We start from the raw sequence: 21822 nt of genomic DNA on the forward strand, positions 1-21822 counted from the left end.
GCCCCTGCCTCTGAGAAAACGGGGCAGAACAGTCATTACAGCAGCGGGCCTTCACTTACTGGAAATGCATGTCCCATTTTACAGACATGGCAGGAAGTGTTCTGGTGAATAGAGACCGGGGCCTGGAGTCAAGAGGACCAGAGATCAAATCTTGCCTCAGACACTGACTTATCTGTGGTGACCCTGGACAAGTCACTTAATCTCTGCCTGACCCAGTTTCCTCAACTACAAGATAACAGTACCTACTGCTTAGGGGTTGCTAGGAGATAAAATGAGATGATATATGTAAGGTGCCTGGTAAACTTCAAAACACTATGGAAATGTTAACTATAATTTTTTTTTTTGCTTTTTTTGGAGGGGGGAGGGCAGGGCAATTGGGGTTAAGTGACTTGCCCAAGGTCACACAGCTAGTGTTAAGTATCTGAGGCCGGATTTGAACTCAGGTCCTCCTGACTCCAGGGCCGGTGCTCTATTCACTGTGCCACCTAGCCGTCCCTACAATTATTATTACAGATGAGGAAATACTCCAGTGACATTCAGCTTTCCAGTCACATTACCCCTGGATGAGGGTTTTTACCAGTGGTCATGAAAATCATTACCCTCAATGTAGCTGCAACCCTAACAGGAACACAGGACATAAAGTTAATTCATTTCAGTTCAATAAATATTAAGTCCCTACATGCCAGGTTCTGTGCTCAGCATCTGGGGCTTAGTATGGTGCCTTGCATACAGAAGGCAATTAATAAGTGCTTGACTTAACATGACTAGGTGCTGAAATACAAAAATAAAAATGGAACAGTCCCTGCCACCAAGAAGTTTACATTCAACTGGGGTGCAAACATCCAGATGAGGAAGTCAGAAGCAGATACAACGTCCTTCCAAGACACAGAAATGTCTCATTCCCAAACATCTCACTGCCACAGTGTGTGGGGGCCTCTGTCTTAAGAAGGACTCAATTCAGCATGTGGGCTGGGGAGTCAGCAGAATTATCTATCGTGTTTTGAATGATTAAAAGCAATAAAAGGCCTTTGGTCATTCTGAAACATATAAAGACCAAAACTAAAAATAAAAATTCCATAAAGCAGTAAAAAAAAAAAATGTTCATGTCCTAAGCACAGGACCAATGGGAGAGAGCTATGAAGTGAGGTCTGCAGCGCCATGGGCTCTGTCCCCAGGCTTCTTACGCACTGCAGGTCCCCTTGGGCACATCCTCAAACCTCTTGTCAGAGACTTCCTGTTTTAAAATACAGACACACCCAGCCTTGCATCCAACTGTTTCTGCAAAAACATGACAACAGAGAAAACAACATGACTGGGGGCAGTTGTTCCATAGGGGAAAATGTGTCCCAAGTAAATGGCCAAATGACGACGTTCCAGTGGGGTCCTGGCTACCATATAATAATGACACAAGGATGGGTGACACTGCCTGCCTATAGAGACACCCCCCCCAGGCTACCTACACACAAGAAGCTTGTGTGAACTCCTTCTGCACAACACTTGGCATCTGCAGATGGGCCCACACCTGAATCCTCAGCCTCAGCCATGATAAAGGCTGATAACATCAGCCATGATAAAGGCTGGTAACATCCAAGGGAAGGTATCATTACACAAGACAAATCCTGGAGCAGTTTGCCATTTCCTTCTCCAACTCATTTTACAGACAGAGAAACTGAGGCAAAAAGACTTAAGTGACTTGCCCAGGGTCACACAATTAGTAAGTGTCAGGCTGGATTTGAACTCAAGCCTTCCTGACTTCCTGACCCACCACTCTATCCATCATGCTAGCTCACAGCTCCTATTTTATTATGTTTACAGAAAATTCAAAAGGTTTCTCTGCAGAGGCTAGAGAAACAAAAACATTTCCCCCCTGAATTCCAGTTCTTTTTCTTCGATGAAAATTTATATTAAATCTTTGATATATTCAAACTTACAGGCAAAGACACAATTCTAATCAGCTTATTCAAGATGCAAACATGCATTCTACAATCAGACTCAAGCCTGGAACAAGACTGTGAAAAGCAAGTTTCTCTTCCGAACTTTCCCTCCCCCAGGGCTCCAGTGTTTTCACATTCCTCCTGGCTGTCTGCAGTATCTGAACCCACCAAGCCTGCCCTCCCCACGCTCCAAAGCAACCTCTCGTTCCTCCTGGGTCAAGATTTTCCTCTTCTGCAATGTTCTCCACCAGCTATCAGGGATGAAAACAACCTGATAGGTCAATGAGCCCCTGTGGGATCAAAGGCTGAGTTCTAATGCATCACTGAACCCAGAAGCATTTTCAGTGTAAAAGGGGAGGTCACCAAAGGAAATCATTTCAAAATGTGTAGTTTCAGACAATGTGGCAGACAGGTTAAGGAGATGGTTGGAGGGCCAGGAATCTGTGGAGAGGGGCTTTCTGGAGCTAATCAAATCACTGAGGGGAGGGGGCTACACAGGCTTCCAAAGGGTCCACAAGTTGTTCTTTCAAAGACGCTCCACAGGAAGGACATATTCTTTAGCCCTGGAACAGAGGACCCCGAAGTTAGACGAACTTCTCTAATGCCGCCCTTGTGACTCCTACATAGCCCTAGGCAGCAGAGAAAAGAGCCGCAGAACTCACAGGCAGCTTCCTCCTGGCAGCCGCCATCATTTCTACAGCTGGTCACTTCCCTGGCAAGCCGTGGCTTTGCCCGATGTGGAGGAGGTCGGGGGCTAGCAAAAGAATACAAGTGTTGAGTAATGTAATGAAAGGAGGTCAGTCCTCCTTTTTATCCCAACGTCCTGGAGAAAATCTGTGAGGGCCAATCATGGATGCAAATTTAGACCAAGACTGGGCCTCTGAGTAACACAGGGCAGTGCCCGACTGGCCTGGTCAGAACCGTTAAGGGCAGGCCGGCAGATGAGGAAGATGCTATCGGGTGGAAGGGCTGGGTGGAAGGTGTGTCAGAAAGGGAAACAATGAGAGCACCATCTCGCATGACTCCTCCTGCTTCTCGTTTCCACAGCCAATAACACATGCAGTAGGCCGGGGGAGACCACGGCAGGGGGAGATGTCACGGGGTTATTTTTCAGCAAAGGGCTGGGTTAGATCAGCTCTCAGATTCTTCTGTTCTGTTTGCAGTCTGCCTTGCCACAACCACCAGAACCACCCACCCTTTTTATGGACCAAGGAAGAGGAGTTAAGTAGAGAAAGCTTGTCTTCTAGGAACCTCAAGAGTCAGAAGGCCTTGGGCCAGGAAGGTGTCCAAAATCTGGAGCCAATGCACAGGGCACTGTGGACTCAAGATGTATCTTGCTCACAACTGGGGGATCAAATCCAAAGAAGACAGATGAGAGAAAGAGACAAAAGCAAGAGGGATAAATGAGCACTAACTGGGCAAAGGGGGGAGCCATGCAACAGGAGAAAGAGAGTGGCCTAGTAGATCGAGAACTGGTTTCAAGGTCAGGACAACCCAATGAGCAGCTGGTAAGTTACTCATCTATCTTGGGAGAGGATGTTGCCTCACAGGGAGCTCTCTACATCCATGAAACCACAGATCCAAACCAAAACCAATAACATAGTAGAAGAGGTGGGATATGGTGGAAGGCAGTCAATTTTAAGGCATTCAAAGAGGAAATAAAATGAGGCAAGTAAGGCAACCCAGAGGTTGGTACGAAAGAAAGTGAGCTGTCATCAGAAGTTCTCTAAGATACGAAAGACAGAGGAAACAAACACTGAACACACTTGATCATGTAATAAAGTCCCATAATCAAGCACTCTGAATTGCTGAAGATGGCAGGGTTCCCTTGTCACCACCCCACTTTCTTCATTTGTTCCTTATGTATTGTTTCTCAGAATTCTACTCTCAATAATTAATCCTCAGAGTAGGATGCTAATGGTCTATGTTAAGAGTAGTCCAATTTTGACATCCTACTGGCAGTGGCCATGCCCAGTGTCCTGCCTTTATACAAAATGGCCTGCAGGAGATGGCCTGATCCAGGATCACCAAAAGGAATCCAGGGCCAGAGAACACATCCACAACCTGACCTTCTGCTTTCCATTATTTATATATTTTTAAAATATCCACATGAACAATAGGCAGCCTCGTTTTTTTGCCATCTGATCTGAAGGGGCCATTTCTGAGGCTCTTTTCCGCTGGGCGATTTCTCCTAGGGCATGTCCAGTATCGGCCAAAGGCACAGCATACCATCTCTGGTCACTGTTTCCTCACAGTTAACAGTCACGCCATGGTGCTGGACACCACGGCTGGGCCTCCCAGCTGCTTGTCAGCTCTGTCTCAATGGACAACAGCTACTCATGGGCCAACATGCATTCAACCCAATAGAGCGAGCTGTAGTAAGAACAGCTTCAGAGCTCAGTGGGGCAGCAAGGGTGTCGGGCCTCCCCCAACGTGTGGAGATTCTGCCTCCTCTTGGGATGTCAGACACAGATCCAGGGGCAGTTAAGACTTGTCAGGGGGCTGGAGGCTTGCTCTTTGGAAAGTCCAAGTTCTACATCCACAGGGCAAGGCTGCACTTGGCCGCCATCTTGCAAGTGTTCCCTCAGTGTATCTCGGCTGTCATCCTCCTCCTTCTCCAGGCAGCCAGGATCGGGGCTGGCCTTCTTGCTCTACCCACACATACACACACACTTCCCACACTTGGCTCTCATAGACTTGTACGGCAGGGGGTCCTCCTGAGTAAAAGCTCCGACCTGCAGAAAGGTGAATGTTCAATAAAAACACACCCTGAAAGATAAGAGAAATCACTTCTAAAGAAATCAATCAATCGACAAGCATTGATTCAGTGCCTACTATGTGGTGGGCAGTATGCTAAGCACAGGGGATGCAAGGTAAAAACCAAACAACCCTTGCCCTCGAAGAGCTCACATTCTGTCGCTGTAAAGAAAGCTGGAGCCCATAGGAACAGATCCAAAGCATACACAGAGCAGAGACAAGGCCACTGGAGGTCAGGAGGGGCGGGGGCACAGCAAAAGAAAGAGGTGCACATCTCATCAGCCAAGACAAACAGCAGCAATCGGGACAGCCGGGTGCCATGGATGCGCCTTTAACAATGGCTTCTCAACAAGCATTCTGCAAGAAAAATCAGTATCAATCCTTTTTCCTGCGTGTGCAGATCTCCTTGGAATCCACTTAAATTTGTAGGACACCCATTTGTCATGAAAGGGTGAACTCAGAAGGACAAAGAAAACAGAAAGGATGAAACAAAGGAGCAGAAAAAAGAGCGGACACTGTTGGTTAGAGAGTGTGCGGCAACTACCCATCCATGGACACTGAAGCCTGGCTCGCTGCGGTAATCCAGGAAGCCAACAAGCATTTCCTGAGTGCCTAGTGTGTTCCAGGCACTGTGCTAAGCACAGAGACAACAAAGAAACATGAGACAGTCCCTGCTTTTGAGGAGCTCGAGGTCTAACCAGGGACACAACATGCAGACAACTCATACGAAGAAGAACTATGAGGAATTCATTGGGGTCAATGTCCGGTTGGGGTGGGGGGCATCATCATTAAGGAGACTGGGAAAAGGCATCTTTGCAGAGGGTGGGATTTCGGCGGAGACCTGAAGGATGCCCCAGAACGTAAGGGGCAGATAAGAGGAAGAGGAGAGCTCCAGGCATGGGGGACGGCCAAGGGAAATGCCCAGAAGAGCCACGGAGGGGGCTGGAATCAATGGGTCACGGAGCCCATGGGGCAGCAAGGCAGGAGGGGACCAGGGTATTTAGGATGCTAGAAGCCAAAACAGCATTTTATCTTCTTCCTAGGGGCAACAGGGAGCGAGAGGAGTTGACCCAATGGGGGCACAAGGGAGATCAATTTGACAAGCGTCCAGTTCCTTCAGCCAAGTTCTACCACTATAGACCGATAAGCTCCAGGAGCAGAATGGGCACTCGGCCAAACTCCCTGAAGGGCCTCAGTTTCTGGCTCTACCAACAAAGCACAGAATAACTGCTCCCCGGGGTTTGGGGTCTCCCTGACGTCACGGGTACTCTGGACAATTCCCGGGAAGCTTCTTAGCAAGTCTAAGAAGCCTCCAAACGCCGGGGGTACAACAGCCTTGTTACATCATCCAAAACTGAACCAAGCCTGAAAAAGAAAGCATGGGCCCAGCTGCAGGCCGCTAATGCCCTCTCCTCCTTCCCACCATGTGAGTGGGGATCACTCTGCAAGCCACCCATTAGTGCAAATTCTTCTCTCCAGGATTTTCTTAGCAATGGGGGCCGGTGGCAGGCAGGTCACAGGGGAGGACAATTAGGGAAAAGGAGTGTGCTCAACATGACCAGGGCCTGGCAGAGACTGCTCCTCAGGGAAGACAACCAAAGAACCCCTCCCCAAAGTGCTATTGTGATCCAAGAAGCAGGCAGAGAATGCCTCTGACAAATCCAAAAGCTGAAAGTCACTGCTCCATTGCAGAACTGTTTTCTCCCCTCTTCTTTTGTTTCTGTTTCTGTGGTTTTTAAATCTTTACCTCATTGTTATTAATGTCAGGGAGTGCTGGTTCATAAAAAGCCTCCCCAGACTCGGGTGAGGCCACTCACCCAGAACCCCTGAGGGGTTTGCCAGGGGAAGCCCAGGCCAGGCAGTCAAACTACAGCCTCTGAGAGAAGGAGGAAGCTTGAGCTCATTCTGACGCTCACTTAGCAGTTGTTAGAACAAATCTTCTCTGAGATGGTCTGCTGGTGTATGCCACCAATTGGGGCAAGTTAATGAAAGTCTAAGGCCATTGGTTAAGGTCCTCTAATACCGGGCACGGCTTCAATTGCCAAGATGCCCACCCTGATTACACAAGGCAGCCTGCAGCAGGACATCGGAGATGCCAGAGGCAAAGTGTAGCACCAGGTCGTGTCATTTCTATAGCAACTGTGGCATGCTTGGGCCTGGGCCTCAGCCCCATCCTAGAGGGAAGGAGCCCTTACTGGCAGACACCTTGGGGCTCTGACCCCATCAGTCTCCCAGCTCCCTAAATCTGGAAGCAGCCATGAAGCGCTGACCCCACAGTGAAAGGAAGGGAAAACTACTGGTTATTGTGTTAGGAAGAACCATTCTTGATGGATGGGACCAAGTGATTAAATCTAAAACCAAGAGCTGGACCCCAAAGGAGGCTACAGAACAGCAGCAAACTAAAAACCACAAATATCCTCCATGCTTGGAGGGGGGAGGGAGGAGGGCAGTGGGATGGCTTAAGGCCAGCAGTAAGGAGAAGGAATCGAGTCTTGAGGGTGACTGGTTCAGATGAGTAATTTCCCAGCCAGAGAGAGGGTTGGCCTAAGGACCCCAGGAAAAGGAAATGGACTCGGACGTTCACTGCCTGCGGTCTGAAACAAGTCCCTTCTGAATGGGGCTCAGATTCCTTACCTGGAGAATGAGGGGACTGGAGTAGCTGGCTTCTGAGGTCCCTTCCAGCCCCTGTGGATTCAACGGCTGATCGCTCTAAACATGAAAAAAAGGAGATTCTCAAGGCAGGGGACAAGGAGAAGAGAGGACCTAGTAACGGGCGCAGGGAGATGGGCGTGCATCAGGGCTAAGGGGACAGAGAAGCAGCCTGGCTCAGGCACCAGGGGACCCACACCTGGCACACCTGGGGAAGAGGAAGGAAGCACCAGGGCCCCTGGAGCCTCGGGGAGCTCTCCAGGGAAGTCTGAGCTGCTCTGCTCCCTCACCCCTGCCTCCAACCCCCCGCAGGGCTGGGCTCAAGGGTCACCTGCTACATGGAAGGATGCCCCAGCTGTTAGCATTCTTCCCTTACTCCCCCAAATTCCTTTTATCTTCTCAGCCTTCACTGTGTGTCTGTTTATCTGGGGACGTGCTCTTCCCCAGCCCCAAGAACATAAGCTCCTTCAGGGCAGGGTCTGTGTTCATTTAATTTACATTATTTCAGAAGACTCTTTTCAGATATTTTTCCTCTTTCATGTGTATCGATCATAACGGCATGATAACAACCCATCCCGCTAATGGGCCACAATCGATTGCTGTCTGCCTTGGCTCAGCTCTTAGCACAATGCCTGGTATCCAGCAGGTGCTTAATAAGCCTCGGTGGAAGTAAATTGTACAAGAAAGGAAAATGTTTTAGGTAAGTGGAGGGACAGAACAGGGGACCTGATCACCTGGACATGAACGTGGCGCTTGTGTTTCCCTGTAGTGGGTGTGTGTTTGTGCACAGTGTGTGTGTGTGTGAGAGAGAGAGAGAGAGAGAGGTGTGTGCATATGAGTGAGTGTGTGTGTGTGAGAGGTGTGTGTGCATGAGTGAGAGAGGTGTGTGTGTGAGAGAGAGGTGTGTGCGTATGAGTGAGTATGTGAGAGAGGTGTGTGCATATGAGTGTGTGTGTGAGAGAGAGGTGTGTGTATATGAGTGTGTGTGTGAGAGAGAGGTGTGTGTGAGAGAGGTATGTGCGTATGAGTGAGTGTGTGCGTGTGTGTATGTGTGTGTGTGTGTGTGTGTGTGTATCAGGGATAAATTTGACTTTCTTAGGATTTAGCCTAGGGCTATAAATCATGGAGGGATGACAACCTGTTTGGAGCAAGTAAATGCTGATCCTTTTCAAACCCAAAGAGGAAGTACAGAAAGTGATCCGAGCTGGATAAGTGGCATCGTCTGAATGGGGAATCGATTGCTTTGCAGGCTTTTAGTCATTATGGAATTGGTTTAGCTGTGAAAAGGCACATACTGGGTTCAACCAGGTGTCTCCCTCCTCTCACCAAGGTCTGTCCTCCAATGGGGACAGACCTTGGGCTTCAGGACACCAGATTACACAGCAGAGCTTAATTAATATGGATTCTACATAGGTGCCATTTAGATAGAGACTGATATAAATATTAAATTAAAACTGGAAATCTTAATTGGGATCATTTTTATTCAACTATAAATATTTTACTTAAAGCATCCAAAACGCCCAGTTAAATTGGCTCTAAAGCTGCACTTAAACAAGTTAATTTGGAAGCACATTGCAGCTTCTCATTCAATTCCACCAGCATCCCTGCTCACCTGTCCCTGTTCAGTTTTCATTTTCTATGGCCATGGTTCCCTTTTTGTTTTGCATTATTTCAGAATGAGAAAGTCTTTCCCAGGTTTCCTTTACTTCTCATTCGGATCGACCTTAATTGCATTATGATATTATATTACATGAGTGCCGTCCAATTTATTTTGCCATTCTCCCATTCTTTTTCATTTAGAGTGTTTGCAGTTTTCTACAATCGCAAATAATGCTGCTCTAAAGATCTCTGAAGAGATAGATGGTTTTTTTCCGTCAGATTATCCTTTCAGGGCAAATATTTCAAAATGGAATTATCGAGCCAAATGATATGACTGTTGCATCTGTTAGGGCTGCTTAGCAAAAAGATATTTCTACTTTGCAATTCTCCCAACAATAAATAAGTCCATCTATTTATCCAAAGCAGGGCCGTTAATTGCTTTGTGTTATTTGTGCCAATTTCAGAGGGTGTGAAGAGACACGTCAAAAGTACTTTGCTTACATTTCTTAGCTTGTTAGTGAGGCTGAACATTTTTTCAAGCAATTATTAGGAATTTGTGTTTCTTCTTGTGTAAACCATTTGTTCACGCCTTTTGGTCATTTATTAGAAAACTGGAGCTGCCTCCGAAAATCCGAACAATTATCGAGATTCCATCTTTTTCATCTTTTAAATAAAATATTATTTTCCCCAATTACATATCTATTTTAGATATCAAATTTTTATGTCTTTATTTGAAACATTTTCCCCAGCTACTGTTTGCTTTTTAACATGTTGCTTGTTACAAATGTTTTCAATTTTTATGTAATCAAGTACATGTCTTACTAATAATTTCTGTGTAATAAATAAATCTCCCTTCCACAGTGGAAATAAAGACATTATATTATTTTCATCCATAATTTTAAACTATTTCATATGTTATCTAGGATTATAGGATCATGGCATTTGAACTGGAAGGTAGCAGTCACTGAATCCAATGTGTCCCCTTTTTTAGCAGATGAGGTTACTGAGGTTTAGAAAAGTTAAGTGCCTTCTCAAGAGTCTAAAGCAGAATTCGAAGCCGTGTCTCCCTGCTTCCAAGTCTGGTACTCTAGCCATTATACCACACTGCCTTACATAAATGGAATTCATTATTCCAGGTGGTGTAAGACATTGGTCTAAATCTATCAGTCATGATCATGGCAATCAATATCACCAGATTCATGGGATAAAAAAAAGGATAGGAAGGGAGGGGTGATTTCATTGGAATAAGGAACTCCCAGGTGGAGAAACTCTCCACCAATGGAAGGAAATAGCAAACCACTTCAGTATCTCTGCCAAGTGTGAGTGTGTGTGAGAGTGGGGGGGGAGGGGCGGGGATGGGGAGTCATCTGCTGTTTGGATCTCTGTGTCCTGTGACTTTCTGGACATCTCTACCCCAGGCTCTCCCAGCCTACAGAGACTCTCCTTCATGGTATCTGGTTGGGTACATTTTAGCAGTTCAGCCCTTCCCCTCACCTTTATTTGATTTTCCATAGAAAATTCTTCTGCTTAGACTTGTAAGACTCTCAGGAAAGAAAAGACTTTCTGGTCCACGTTCAGGACACCCCATTCCTGGCCAGAAGGGAAGCCACAGTCCAGAAACTCACATTTCAAATATCGGTCACCATTCTTTCTACCTCCATTTACTTCTCAGCTCCTCAATCTCTTCTGAGGCCTTGCCCCGACTGTGCCACAGTGATAGAGAGACTCCCTGGGCCTCTAAGTTTTTTTTAACATCCTGCCTAAGACCCCAGAACCAAAAGCAACACTCCTAGTCACTGTTATTTGCACCTACATGAATCACCAGAGGTAGACACTAGTGATCCATCTGGACAAATTTAGGAGGGCTTCCTGCTATGTCCTGGTTACCCAGGCTGGGGACACAGCCAGCCTCCCTTATGGTCGTCATCAGCAGGACAACCAGCAGCCCAGGTAGCCTCAGCAAGAACTCACCCCCAACCCCACTCATCTCCTCTTCTTCTCCCCCAAGCTGCTGATTAAAGCAGACCATCATTGGAACCTCTGCTTCCTCCTCATACACAGTTAGGTCCAAAGATTCAGTAATCTTTCTTCCTCCTTTTTCCCTACTTTCTGACTAAAACCCAAGTCTAGATGCCCTGTTTCTTCAAATCCCATGTCTCTGTTGTGTTTTGTAGGAAACACTTCACCGTCTTAGATAACCTGGAGATCAGAGAGGGCACACTTCAAAAACCTTTGCTGCTGTTGTTTTAGACTCATTTCAGTTGTGTCCAATTCTCCGTGACCCCATTTGGGGTTTTCTCGGCAGAGATACTGGACAGATTTGCCATTTCCTTCTCCAGCTCATTTTACAGATGAAGAAATTGAGGCAAACAGGGTTAAGTGACTTGACAAAGGTCACACAGCTAGTAAAGTCAGATTTGAAGTCAGGAAGAAGAGTCTTCCTTTATTGTCATTTTTTAGTAGTTCTTATAAAGGTTTCACATCTTCACAAGGAACCTTCATCCCCAAATATATCCAAAGATTTTGTTGTTGTTATAAATGAGCTTTTAAAAATATTTTGTTGATCTTTTCTGCAAATGATTCTTTAAGTAGACCTTGTATCCTGCAATTTTCATTAAATTCTTCTCTCATACCAATGTATCAGTTGAGGCAGCTGGATCTAGATTTACTATTTTTTTAAAAATTACAAATCTTCTATTTTTATGCTTATTTCCTGTCCCACTTTCTCCCATCGGGGAATCTCTCTTCAGTCCTCCATTCTGGAGAGGGGTCCAGGCTGGCCAGCCTTTATTCCCCACTTGGCTGCGCTCCTGATTTGCTGTCTCCAACACTGTGCCCCTGCATGTGTACCAACCACACTACCCCCACCCTCAATCTCACAAACTCCCTTCTATAGACAGTTTTCCCTCATCAGAAGGAAAGCCCCTTGAAGGTAGAGATTATCTTCCCTTTTGCTTGAATTTATCTCTCTAGAATGTGCCAGGCACAGAGTAAGCATTTTATAAATGCTTGTTTCTTTGCCTTATCTCCAATGTGCTACCAAACGCAAGGGCTGCAAATGAGCCCCACTGTCTGGGTACCAGTTTTTAGTGGAACTGTTTCCAAGGTGTCTCCATTGCATGTTACATAGGCTTCTAGTTTAAGGTTGGTAATTTTTTGTTGCATTGAGGAAAAAACTCCTCTATTGCTGTCCTTTTTAGTGTTGTGTTTTAAAATTACAAAGGAAAAATGTATTTTGTCAAAGGATTTTGCTGCATCTGCCCATATGATCCTGTCTGGAGTGTTTATTGGACAGATAATTCTGGCACAGATTCTGCTCACCTACGATCAATCATTTTTAATACACTGCTGTGTGCTACCATTAGCTATTATTTTATTCAGTATTTTTGCATCTATATTCAATACAAAAATTGCACTAGAATTTTCTATTTAAGGTTATCTTTGCCAGCTTTTAAAATCAATACCATGTGCACTTCACAAAAGGTATTGGGGACCATTTTGTCTTGCTCTATATTTATGCATAATCGAAGCTGGACAGCAATCATTTCTTTTGGAAGGCTTGAAAGAATTTACCAGAAAGAGACTGAGAAAGAGAGAGAGAAAGAGATGGGGGGGGAGGGGATTGGAGAAGGAAGAGTGTGTGTGTGAGTGTATGGTGTGTGTGTGTGTATGTGAGAGTGTGTGTATGGATGTGTAATGAGTGTGTGTGAGTGTGTATATATGAGTATATGTGTGTGTATGGGTGTGTGTATGTGAGTGTGTGTGTATATGAGTGTATGTGTGTGTATGAGTGTGTATGTGTATGTAAGTGTTTGTGTGTGTTTACTGCAAGCATGACTTTTTTTCCTTCTGAAATTACTTTTTGAAATGACTGCTTCCTTGTTGTGGATAATTTATCTTTTTGTAGATAATCACCTATCTCACTCAAGTTCTCTATTTTGTTAGCACACACCTGCTTGGAGGGCTCGCTGATGATATTCTTAATTTCTTTTGTGTTCACTGTGATCTTTTTCATTGATAACTCTGTTGATCTGCTCGCTATTTGTTGGTTTCCATCAATTTCATCTCCCCCAGAAAAACCAGCTTGTAATTCTATTCTTTAATTCAATTGGTTTTTTTTTTTAGGTTTTATTATTTCCTTTAACCCATTTTTTAAAAAAATAAATTTTCATAAATATTTTTTAAAATCCCAATCCTTTCTGGAAATAAAATGCTCTTCCTTTCTTGTCCTTTTTCCTCCCCAAATGAGCCCTCTTGTCTAATAAAGAAAAACAGTGATGAAAAACCAATCAACACGGAGACTACACTATACCCAAGAGAATAAGGCATTTTTTGTGCTTGCAAGCTGGTCCCTCCCAACCTCCTCCTCTACCCCAAACATGGAAGTTATTTCCACATCCATCCCAAGGGCCAAGGCTGGCCAGGACAATGACTTGGTGAGTGGCTTCAGTTCAGTGTTTGCCCTGAACATTATAATCTCTCTTTTTACCTCTTCTTGGATTTGGGGGGGAAATGTTATCTAAAATGCATAAAATTTTCTTGTTATAGACTGTCATCAATGGAAAATGCAGTGACATCCTTGGACCAGTGACCCATAATCTCCTTCTGTTATAATTTCTACACAGTCACGTCAACTTGAAGGCCATGGGCAAGAATGAACAAATTGGTGCTCACAGAATCTCCAATTTGGAGGCCATCCAGGGAGGCAGTGTGTTCTGGATTCAGAATCACAGAATTTGAGTTCAAATCTAGGTTCTATCACCCACTGCCTGTAAGCTGAAGGAGGTCAAGCAGATTGGCAATGTATAAGTTTGTAAGCTTTGATTACATTTAAAAGAAACCCATCACAGACTGCCACTGATGGTCAAAGGGGCGACGCCTTCAAGTGGGACATGTCCCAAGGGTTGTGGGATGAAGTCTCTCTAATAACCTAAACACAGACCCAGTGGACCCGGCTGTTGGGTCTCTGATTTAACAGCAATATCTCTGCATAGCTTTGCAAACAAAGCATGGCAGCACAACTTGGGGGGAGAGAGCAAAGCATCCCCAATCACACCTGACCCACCTACCGAGGTACTCTCGATTTTCGGTTCTTGTTGGATCACTGATGGAGAAGGTGTAATTTGGTGCTGAGAAGCTGATGTGAGTGCGGGAAGGAAGTGCTCACGCCAGTGCTGGGAGGCTGTTGATAAGACTTCCTTTTCTCCGTCGACCTAGTGGGACAAAGGAGGGATAGGCAAGTCAGGCTGAGCACGGCTGCTGAGAGTGGGGAGAGATGGCTACCAAGTCCAGGCCCTTAGGGACTTTGCAGTGTATACTAACATCTTTTAGTCCTGTGCTATGGATGGTGGGAGAAGATAAGAGGTACTTTGGGTGGGAGAGGCCTGCTGTTTAAGAGTCTGGAGGGCTGGGACATGTTTCTATTGAGATACAGGGCATAACAACAAGCATCAATCACTTACACATTGTGGATTCAGACTACGGGCTTCCTATGGGCTCATGAAACAAAATTATTTAAAGGGAGAAATAGGTAGAAGGATGACTGATCTGCTTCATCCAACCAGACTATGCCGACGCTGACCAGTGAGGTTTAAGCACATTTCCTCAGAGAATCACAAAACCACATGATTTTTAGGAGGGACTTCAGATGACCTCTAGCCCAGCCCATACCCACATCTCACATACCCAACCTCATCTGGTTGGTTGTGGAAGGGTCCCAAAGAAAACCAAAGTATGGGAGTGCGGGGGGGGCGGGGTTTGGACCATTGATTTAAACCTAAAACTGGGTATGAGATAACCACGTTAAGTGACCAAAGGTCATTTTACCTCTCTGGGCCTCAGTTTCCTCATTTTAAAACAAGAAGATTGCAGTAAATTCTCTGTTAATCTAAGTTCCCAAGACCAGGCATCAGCCAGCCAGATCAAAGTACACATTGGGGACAATTTTGTAAACTGAGGCTCGGAATGAATAGTCTTGTTTAAATAGAATGCTTTTGGTTTATAGGATGGGTACCATTCTTTAGAAATGTTCAGGGTCAGAGTGACCCGTCTTATCACCACTTCCTTGACAACTACCCAAGATTATATTTTGACAATATTATTGTCTTAGTATGTTGACCTTGGCACCTGTTATATTGGCTGGGGTGGAACAGAGCCAGGGTCCCCCTTCCCTCCACCTGCTTCCATCCCTCTCTCCCCACCAGTAACATTGCTGTTAACTGTGACAGGTTCCTGAGCCAATCTGCCTTTGGATCCACTCCTTCAGGGAGCCCTAGTCAGAGTGGGACCTCACTCTTGTTCACTGCACCAACTTCCCAAAATCCTGGCACCTAACTCCTACTCATCAGACTTTAAAGAACAATGGAGGCATGGGTCTGGGTGGCCCATCCACTCATCAGACACATTCACTGGCTGACATCTTGAATACAAGGAGGAGGATTATTCCGGTCCCCTACCCCAAGAAAAAGGATGAAAATGTATATGTACTTGTGTAGACACCTATTCAGATGTCTGGTAGCTTGTCCCTATAAAAATGCAACCCAGAAAAACACCTGTAAAACTCTAGATCTCATAAGTCTATATTATGGAACCCCAATGCAGATTCAATGGGTAATATTTCAAAAGTAATGAAATGAAGAGATATTAAGTATTAAACAATATAGAATGGATATATCATATTCCATATCATCCACAAGCATCTGAGTTAATTGAAAGAATGAATAGATTATTGAAAGAACAGTTAAGGAAGTTAAGTTCTAATCATTCATAATCAGCATTGGAAAGATAATTTGTTCACTGCTTTACGTAATTTGAATAATAGACCATTGGGAGAAAGTATGCTTCTAGCCAGAATGATGACCCCAAATCTGCAAATTAGAAAACAGCTGACACATAAGATCCCAAATATCGAGTACTGGACTGTGAGGCAAGATGTCCCAGCACCATATCCAGGAACACCTGGTTCGGCAGGATATGATTTACATTGTTTAGAAGACTTTTAGTTGGACAGAAAAGAAATAAACATCTCTCCTGAGATATGTATAAGAATCCCTAAAAATCATTTTGGACAGATATTACCTAAATTGGGTTTAGCAGCTCAAGGTATACTTGTAATAGCTGGAGTAATAGATTCTAATTATCAAGGAGAAACTACTGTAATATTGCAAAATTTGGGTAAAGAATCTATATAGTTTTGTAAAAAATGATAGAATAGTTCAAGTGATTATCACTCCTTGTGAAACAATACCACTTGTGAAAACTGACCCTCCTTCCGAAATAACTATCAGAGGAACTAAAGGATTTGGTTCTACTAATAGAATGAAACTGGGAGCTAAACTATGGAGAAAGCAGAAGCCAGATGATGTTCCAAAGATGATAGCACATGAGAAAGACAATACTGTAGCTGTTGTTTATTCACGAGAAGATGATTGTCAAATTGTACCCTTAACTCATGTATTCTACTGTGAACGAGGTTATGACAGTGAGCTCATGGACTCCAGAGGCACAGCTGACCCTGTCTTTGTTTCTTTTTGACTTTTTGTCTGTTAAACTTGTTTGTGAGATCTGTTTTCTGCAGGTTTGGTACACTCCACCTTCAGATGCCTGACTGCTTAAGCAAGATGTCACTCCCTGTCCGTGACTGTGATGTGCCACCTCTGGACCTGGTATTGACTGAGCTCCAGATGCCAGCTAAAGAACTGACCTTTCGAATGGGTCCTGGACCTGGCGCCGACCAAGCTCTGGATGACAGCTAAAGAACTGAAATCTTGAATGGGACCTCTTGGGGCAGGGACAGCTCTACACCCAATTTCAGCTTGAAGTAGCTTTGGAGAAGAGATCTTTGCCCCTTACCCCAAGATTTTTAGCCCCATTCGTTCGAGGAGGGAAGGATAGGGTGCTTGTGCCCAAATCCCCACCCTGTGCAGTTTTTCTATTGTCCCTGTTTATTGTTGCAAAGTTCTGTTGACACCAGTTTTTCCACAAGTTATCCCTAAATTCTCATTTATTGTTAAGGTATTTTTGCTACGTAAGTGACATGAAAGATCTTGGGGCCGAAGGTAATGGGAATTTGAAGATCTTCCCTGCCCCTTAATAGACCTAGGGGGGGAGTTTGAAGACCTCCCCTTCTGTGAAAATAAACTCTGCCCCAACAGGCTAAATATAGTTACATGGAGCCTGGGGTGGGAAAAGTTTGCTGTCAGATAGGCTCATCAGTAGATACTGATCTTGCATTGGTTTGTGGGAAGGCTGAAGGATGCTATGGCTCTCAGTGTTATTATGGCTTCTGAATATCTTTGGTACTATGATGAAATCGGTTCACTGGTTTTGGGATTGAGTTTTCTGGTGTCTAAATAAATGCTTCAGTTTTATCCTCTATCTGGAGGGCCTGGTATATTTTGCAATCTACCATCATGTGATATTTATAGCCACAGTCTTTATCATGATCGTGGGCACTGTAAATACTACAGTGGCCCCACAGGTAGGGAGGAAGAAGGCTCAAAACCTGTAAGTAAGGAAGAGCTGGGTTTGGATCCTGCCTCAGACATTTACTGGATGTGTGACCCTATGCAGAGTCACTTCATCATTTCACTTCCCTCTAAGCCTCATTTTCTTCATCTGCAAAATGGAGTTAGTGATAATGACACGCCCCTGCCTCCCAATCCCCGGGATGCTCAGAGGCTCAAAAGTGAAGCTCCCTGGAAATTCTAACTCTAGAGGAATGTCAGCTACCAGTGCGGTCATCACAAAGTGTTCTGATGGGAGAAAGATGGTTCGGGTACACAGTGCTTATGTTAAGTTACGTTGCATACATGTGATATACCTGATTACACACACAAGTGTACATATATGGGTGTTTCGTGTCTTTACCAGCTTCAACTCATTCTGAACTTCAGCCTTTGAAACACTCTTTACAATTCTCTTTCACTCTTCCAGAACCTTCCTAGGCTCCATGCTCTTGCCCACTCCTTCAATATGTCCTTTAAAAATATGAGCACACACACACGGGAGAGCTCCCTAGGTGGCCACATTGATCTCTGTAGATGCCTCCCATTATTATACCCCACTAGGAAACCCTAAAATTGTGTTGTCAGAACTTCATCCTAAAGACTCAGGGCATGGAACTCTGCCTGTCATTTATCTGAACCACCTGAAATCTGTCTTCCAAAAGTCGTCACATCCATCTTTTCTCTCTCTTACTAGATCATTTACAGCTGCCTGAAGCACCTTATAGAGTGACTTAAACATAAGAGGTTCTCAGTAAAAAGTGGTTCTGTGAATGATCTTTCTGCCTCAACCTGACCTGGGGGTTCCCAGGAGATGCCATGAAATTGCTGCATCATTACAAGCACTTTCCTGGCCCCTGTGCTACTATTAAGGGTGGTGAGGTGGCACAGTCAATAGGCTACCAGTCCTGGAATCAGAAAGACCTGAGTTCAAATTTAACCTCAGATACTTACTGGCTGTGTGACACTGGGCAGGTCACTTAACCCTGTTTACCTCAGTTTCCTCATCTGTAAATTGAGCTGGAGGAGGAAATGGCCAACCATTCCAGTATCCTGCCAAGAAAAGCCCATACAGGATGACAAAGAGTTGGACAAGACTGAACCATGGCCGCTGTAACTCCCCGTGTCTTTAGGACTTCTCACTAATGCCAGCCGGTGTTCTCTCTCCATCTGCTCCAGGGCTACTTGAGTGACAGGTATATCAAAAGGTCCTTCCGAGGAAGTGCCTTCCGAGGATCACAGCTGGAGGACATTGGCCCCCACCTCAAGAATCCATGTTACTACACCATCTGCTTCCATTTCACCTTCTTCCTTTTATGCTCCCAACCATTTCACAGACTCTAAAACTTCCGAGGATCCTATCGGCTGGTATAAGGCAGAAATCAATAAATCATCCAACAGACAGACACAGAAAACCAGGGGGTATTTTGAATTAGATCAATAGTGGCTATAGAAGGAAATGATGAAGCACTAAATTAAATTTATTTAGGGTTTTTAAGATGCCGCCAGATTCATCTTTGGCAAGTTCTACTGCTCAGGAAAAATGTACTGCTCCTTCCCCACTTCTCATCACTTCCCAAGACTGTGGGATTAGCAAAAAATTGTATTTTCCTTTAGGAATCAAGGACTTTCAAAAGGGTTGGGGAGAGAACCACCTTTTCATCATGAAAAAAAGTTCCTCATGTTTTATACATGAAAAGAAAAACCCAAACTTGCAAAGGCACAAGATGAAAATAAATTAAATTTCTTAATAGGACGAGTCATCTGGCCGATTTGTTGGAAATTTCACTCGGGGCCCTGAAAACCAGGACTAGATTAGGGTGATTTCCTTTCAATCAATAGCAACAGCCATCGACCATCCAGGGCCGCCTTGAGTCACGGCCATCCCTTTCATCCTACACATCCCCTTAACACAGATTACACAGATGACTGTCTCAGGTGTAAATTATTTAACAGCCTAATAGCATTGGAGGAACGTTCTGCAGCCTCTCCAACTACATAATGGGCTTTGATTTACAAGCTGGACGCATGGGCCTCATTACACAGCAGGAAAAAAGGACCGAGGCTCATGCTGGGGGCAAAGAAAAGGGCCCAAGACCAAGACAGCACAGAGTACGCTCTGGGAGGCCAAGACACCGACACGGTGACGGGGCCTCTCTGGACACTGCCGCGGACTCAGCAGACCACGGTCTGAACTGTGGTGAGTGCGTGCCTGTCTCAGACCCAGCAGGACTGTAAGCTGAGGGCGGGGCTGTGCCTTGTCTGCAGTCTGTGTCTTCCTCAGCACCTCCTAGATCATCCCTGTATATAGCAGGTGCTTAATTAGTGGTTGTGGAAGGGAGGGAGGAACTGAAGGAGAGAGAAGAAGGAACCAAGGGAGGGAGAGAGAGAGGGGAGGAGAAAGGAAAGGAAGAGAGGGAGGGAGGAAGGAACTGAGGGGGGGGAGAAGGGGGGGGAAGGGAAGTAAGGAAGAGAAGGGGGGGGGAAGGGAGGGAGGAGGGAAGATGGACAAAGGTAGGGAAGATACAGACCCTGCCTACAAGGAGCTTCTAGTCAGCCACGGCACTGCCTGCCACATCAACTTACTTAACGTCAAAGCAGATGGAACAAAGGCCCCAGATCTCACAGACCTCACGCTCAGCGCCACATAAAACATTCCCCACTTAGAACAGACGGTGCCTGTTTACGCTGCATTTTGCAGACATTCATTAACAAAGCAAGAAAAAGGTGTCAGAAGGATAATGAGCTCTCCTCTCTAACAGGAACGATTTCAAAGCTGCTGCTGAGGATGGTTCTAGGCCAGTCTCAGGTCCCAGAAAGAAGGTGACCAAGGTTAGCCAGCTGTCAGTTCCTGAAGTGACCCAACGCCCTTGGCTATGATGACCAGGGCCGCCACGCTATAACCATTCCCCAGTCCTGCAGGCCATCCCTTCCCAGGTGACTCCGAGGGCCTACCTGGCCTCCAGACTCTCATCTCATGAATAAGGGGTACATTTCATCCCTCCGAGGCGGCAGCCCACGCAGTAACATGACCACGATTACTCAGATGGGAAAACCGAGTCTCAGAAAGTTCAGTGAGCTGAGGTCCCAGACAGGCAGGCCCCAAATATAGATCTCTTCCTTCTGCTCTGTGTTTTGCACACAGTAAGGGGTTAATAGGTGCTTGTGGACTGCTGAATGACTGACTGATGATCCTCCCAAAGGTAGTATCAGGCACTTTTGCACTTTGCTTTTTTTGGGGAGGAGGGGGGCACATCTATGTGCTTTCATCTCTTTGGGGAATTCCTGGTGTGGAAGCCCCCTCTCCTAATCAGACAGGTGCTCAGTTCAAAGTTTCATGGGGGCAATGAGAGTCCATAAGCGGCAGAGCAGGGACTAGAGCCCTGGTCTTTCTGGGTCCAAGGTTACTTCTCCATGACCTCATGTTTCCTCTTCTATCCTGAAGACCCTGACCCTAGTTTCTGGGCTTCTACTGCAACTCATCCATCTAACCCCTGGCTCTTCAGGAAGCATTACCCCTGGCTCAAACCAATCTTTTTCTAAGAGCTAAGAGCCCTAAAATCTAGAATCAAGGTCAGAGGGAATGCACACCCACATACCAAGAATGCAATTGGCTACAAGTTCATCTCTGCTGGGATTGGGGTGCCACTCACTGAGGAAGGTGATGGGCTGCCCTGGAAGTGACCAGGATCTGAGGCCACCCCAGAGCACCACAGGGCCTTGCACATAACTGGCACTAAATACATGCTTGTGGAACTGAATCGTGTTGGGATTTAGCACAGTGGGAATGGGTGAAGAGCCTGGGAGTCCGGGGCATCTTGGAAATGGGTAACCACTAATGGCAGCTTTACCCTAGTGGGTAAAGACAATGGAGAAACCAGAACAAAGATGGGCAGATGGAGGAAAGGGACAGAAGGGTTGAGGATGTGGAGAGGTAAGGAAAGGAGAGAAATATCCTAGTCTTTGGAAAAGGCACTGAGGTCAGCGGACCTGGCTTCAAACCCCACTTCTGATGTGTATTCACCACGTGCCCTGGGGTACGCTGGCTCACCAGTAAAATGCCAAGCCTGGTTCTACCAGCCTTTCCAGCTACAACTCTATGAGCTTCCAAGAAGTGACCAACCTTCCCCCCTTAACAGGTGTCTCCTTCAGCCTGGCAGCACGCCCTCAATCACCAGCTGAGCTGGGCAAAGGGAACTAAGCTGATCACCCCCTTGGGGAATATCCCTCCTTTCTCCCAAGGGCACCCCAAGTCCCCTAGGGCCTGGAGTGAGTCAGGAATCCCCTGCTTCACATCCCATGAGAGACAGGTACACGTGTGGGATTCTGGACAAATAATTTAAGCTCTGCCTTGGTTTCCTCATCAGCTTATTGTGAGG

General features: G+C 45.7%; 1 protein-coding gene across 1 annotated transcript in view; it reads right to left on the minus strand.

The window, feature by feature from the left end:
- The window catches only part of OSBPL10 (oxysterol binding protein like 10), a 215765-nt gene that overhangs the window by 38927 nt on the left and 155016 nt on the right, over window positions 1–21822 (minus strand). Inside the window, exons 7-8 of the mRNA XM_069088572.1 lie at window positions 14009–14152; window positions 7326–7400 (exon numbers count right to left, since the gene is read on the minus strand). Coding sequence (XP_068944673.1) covers window positions 7326–7400; window positions 14009–14152 — 219 coding nt within the window. The remainder of the gene's footprint in view (window positions 1–7325; window positions 7401–14008; window positions 14153–21822) is intronic.

The sequence above is a fragment of the Petaurus breviceps genome, unplaced genomic scaffold (assembly GCF_028583685.1).
Source record: "Petaurus breviceps papuanus isolate PSGF00001 unplaced genomic scaffold, PetGlider_PUasm1.0 185, whole genome shotgun sequence".
In the NCBI taxonomy this organism is placed as follows: Eukaryota; Metazoa; Chordata; class Mammalia; order Diprotodontia; family Petauridae; genus Petaurus; species Petaurus breviceps.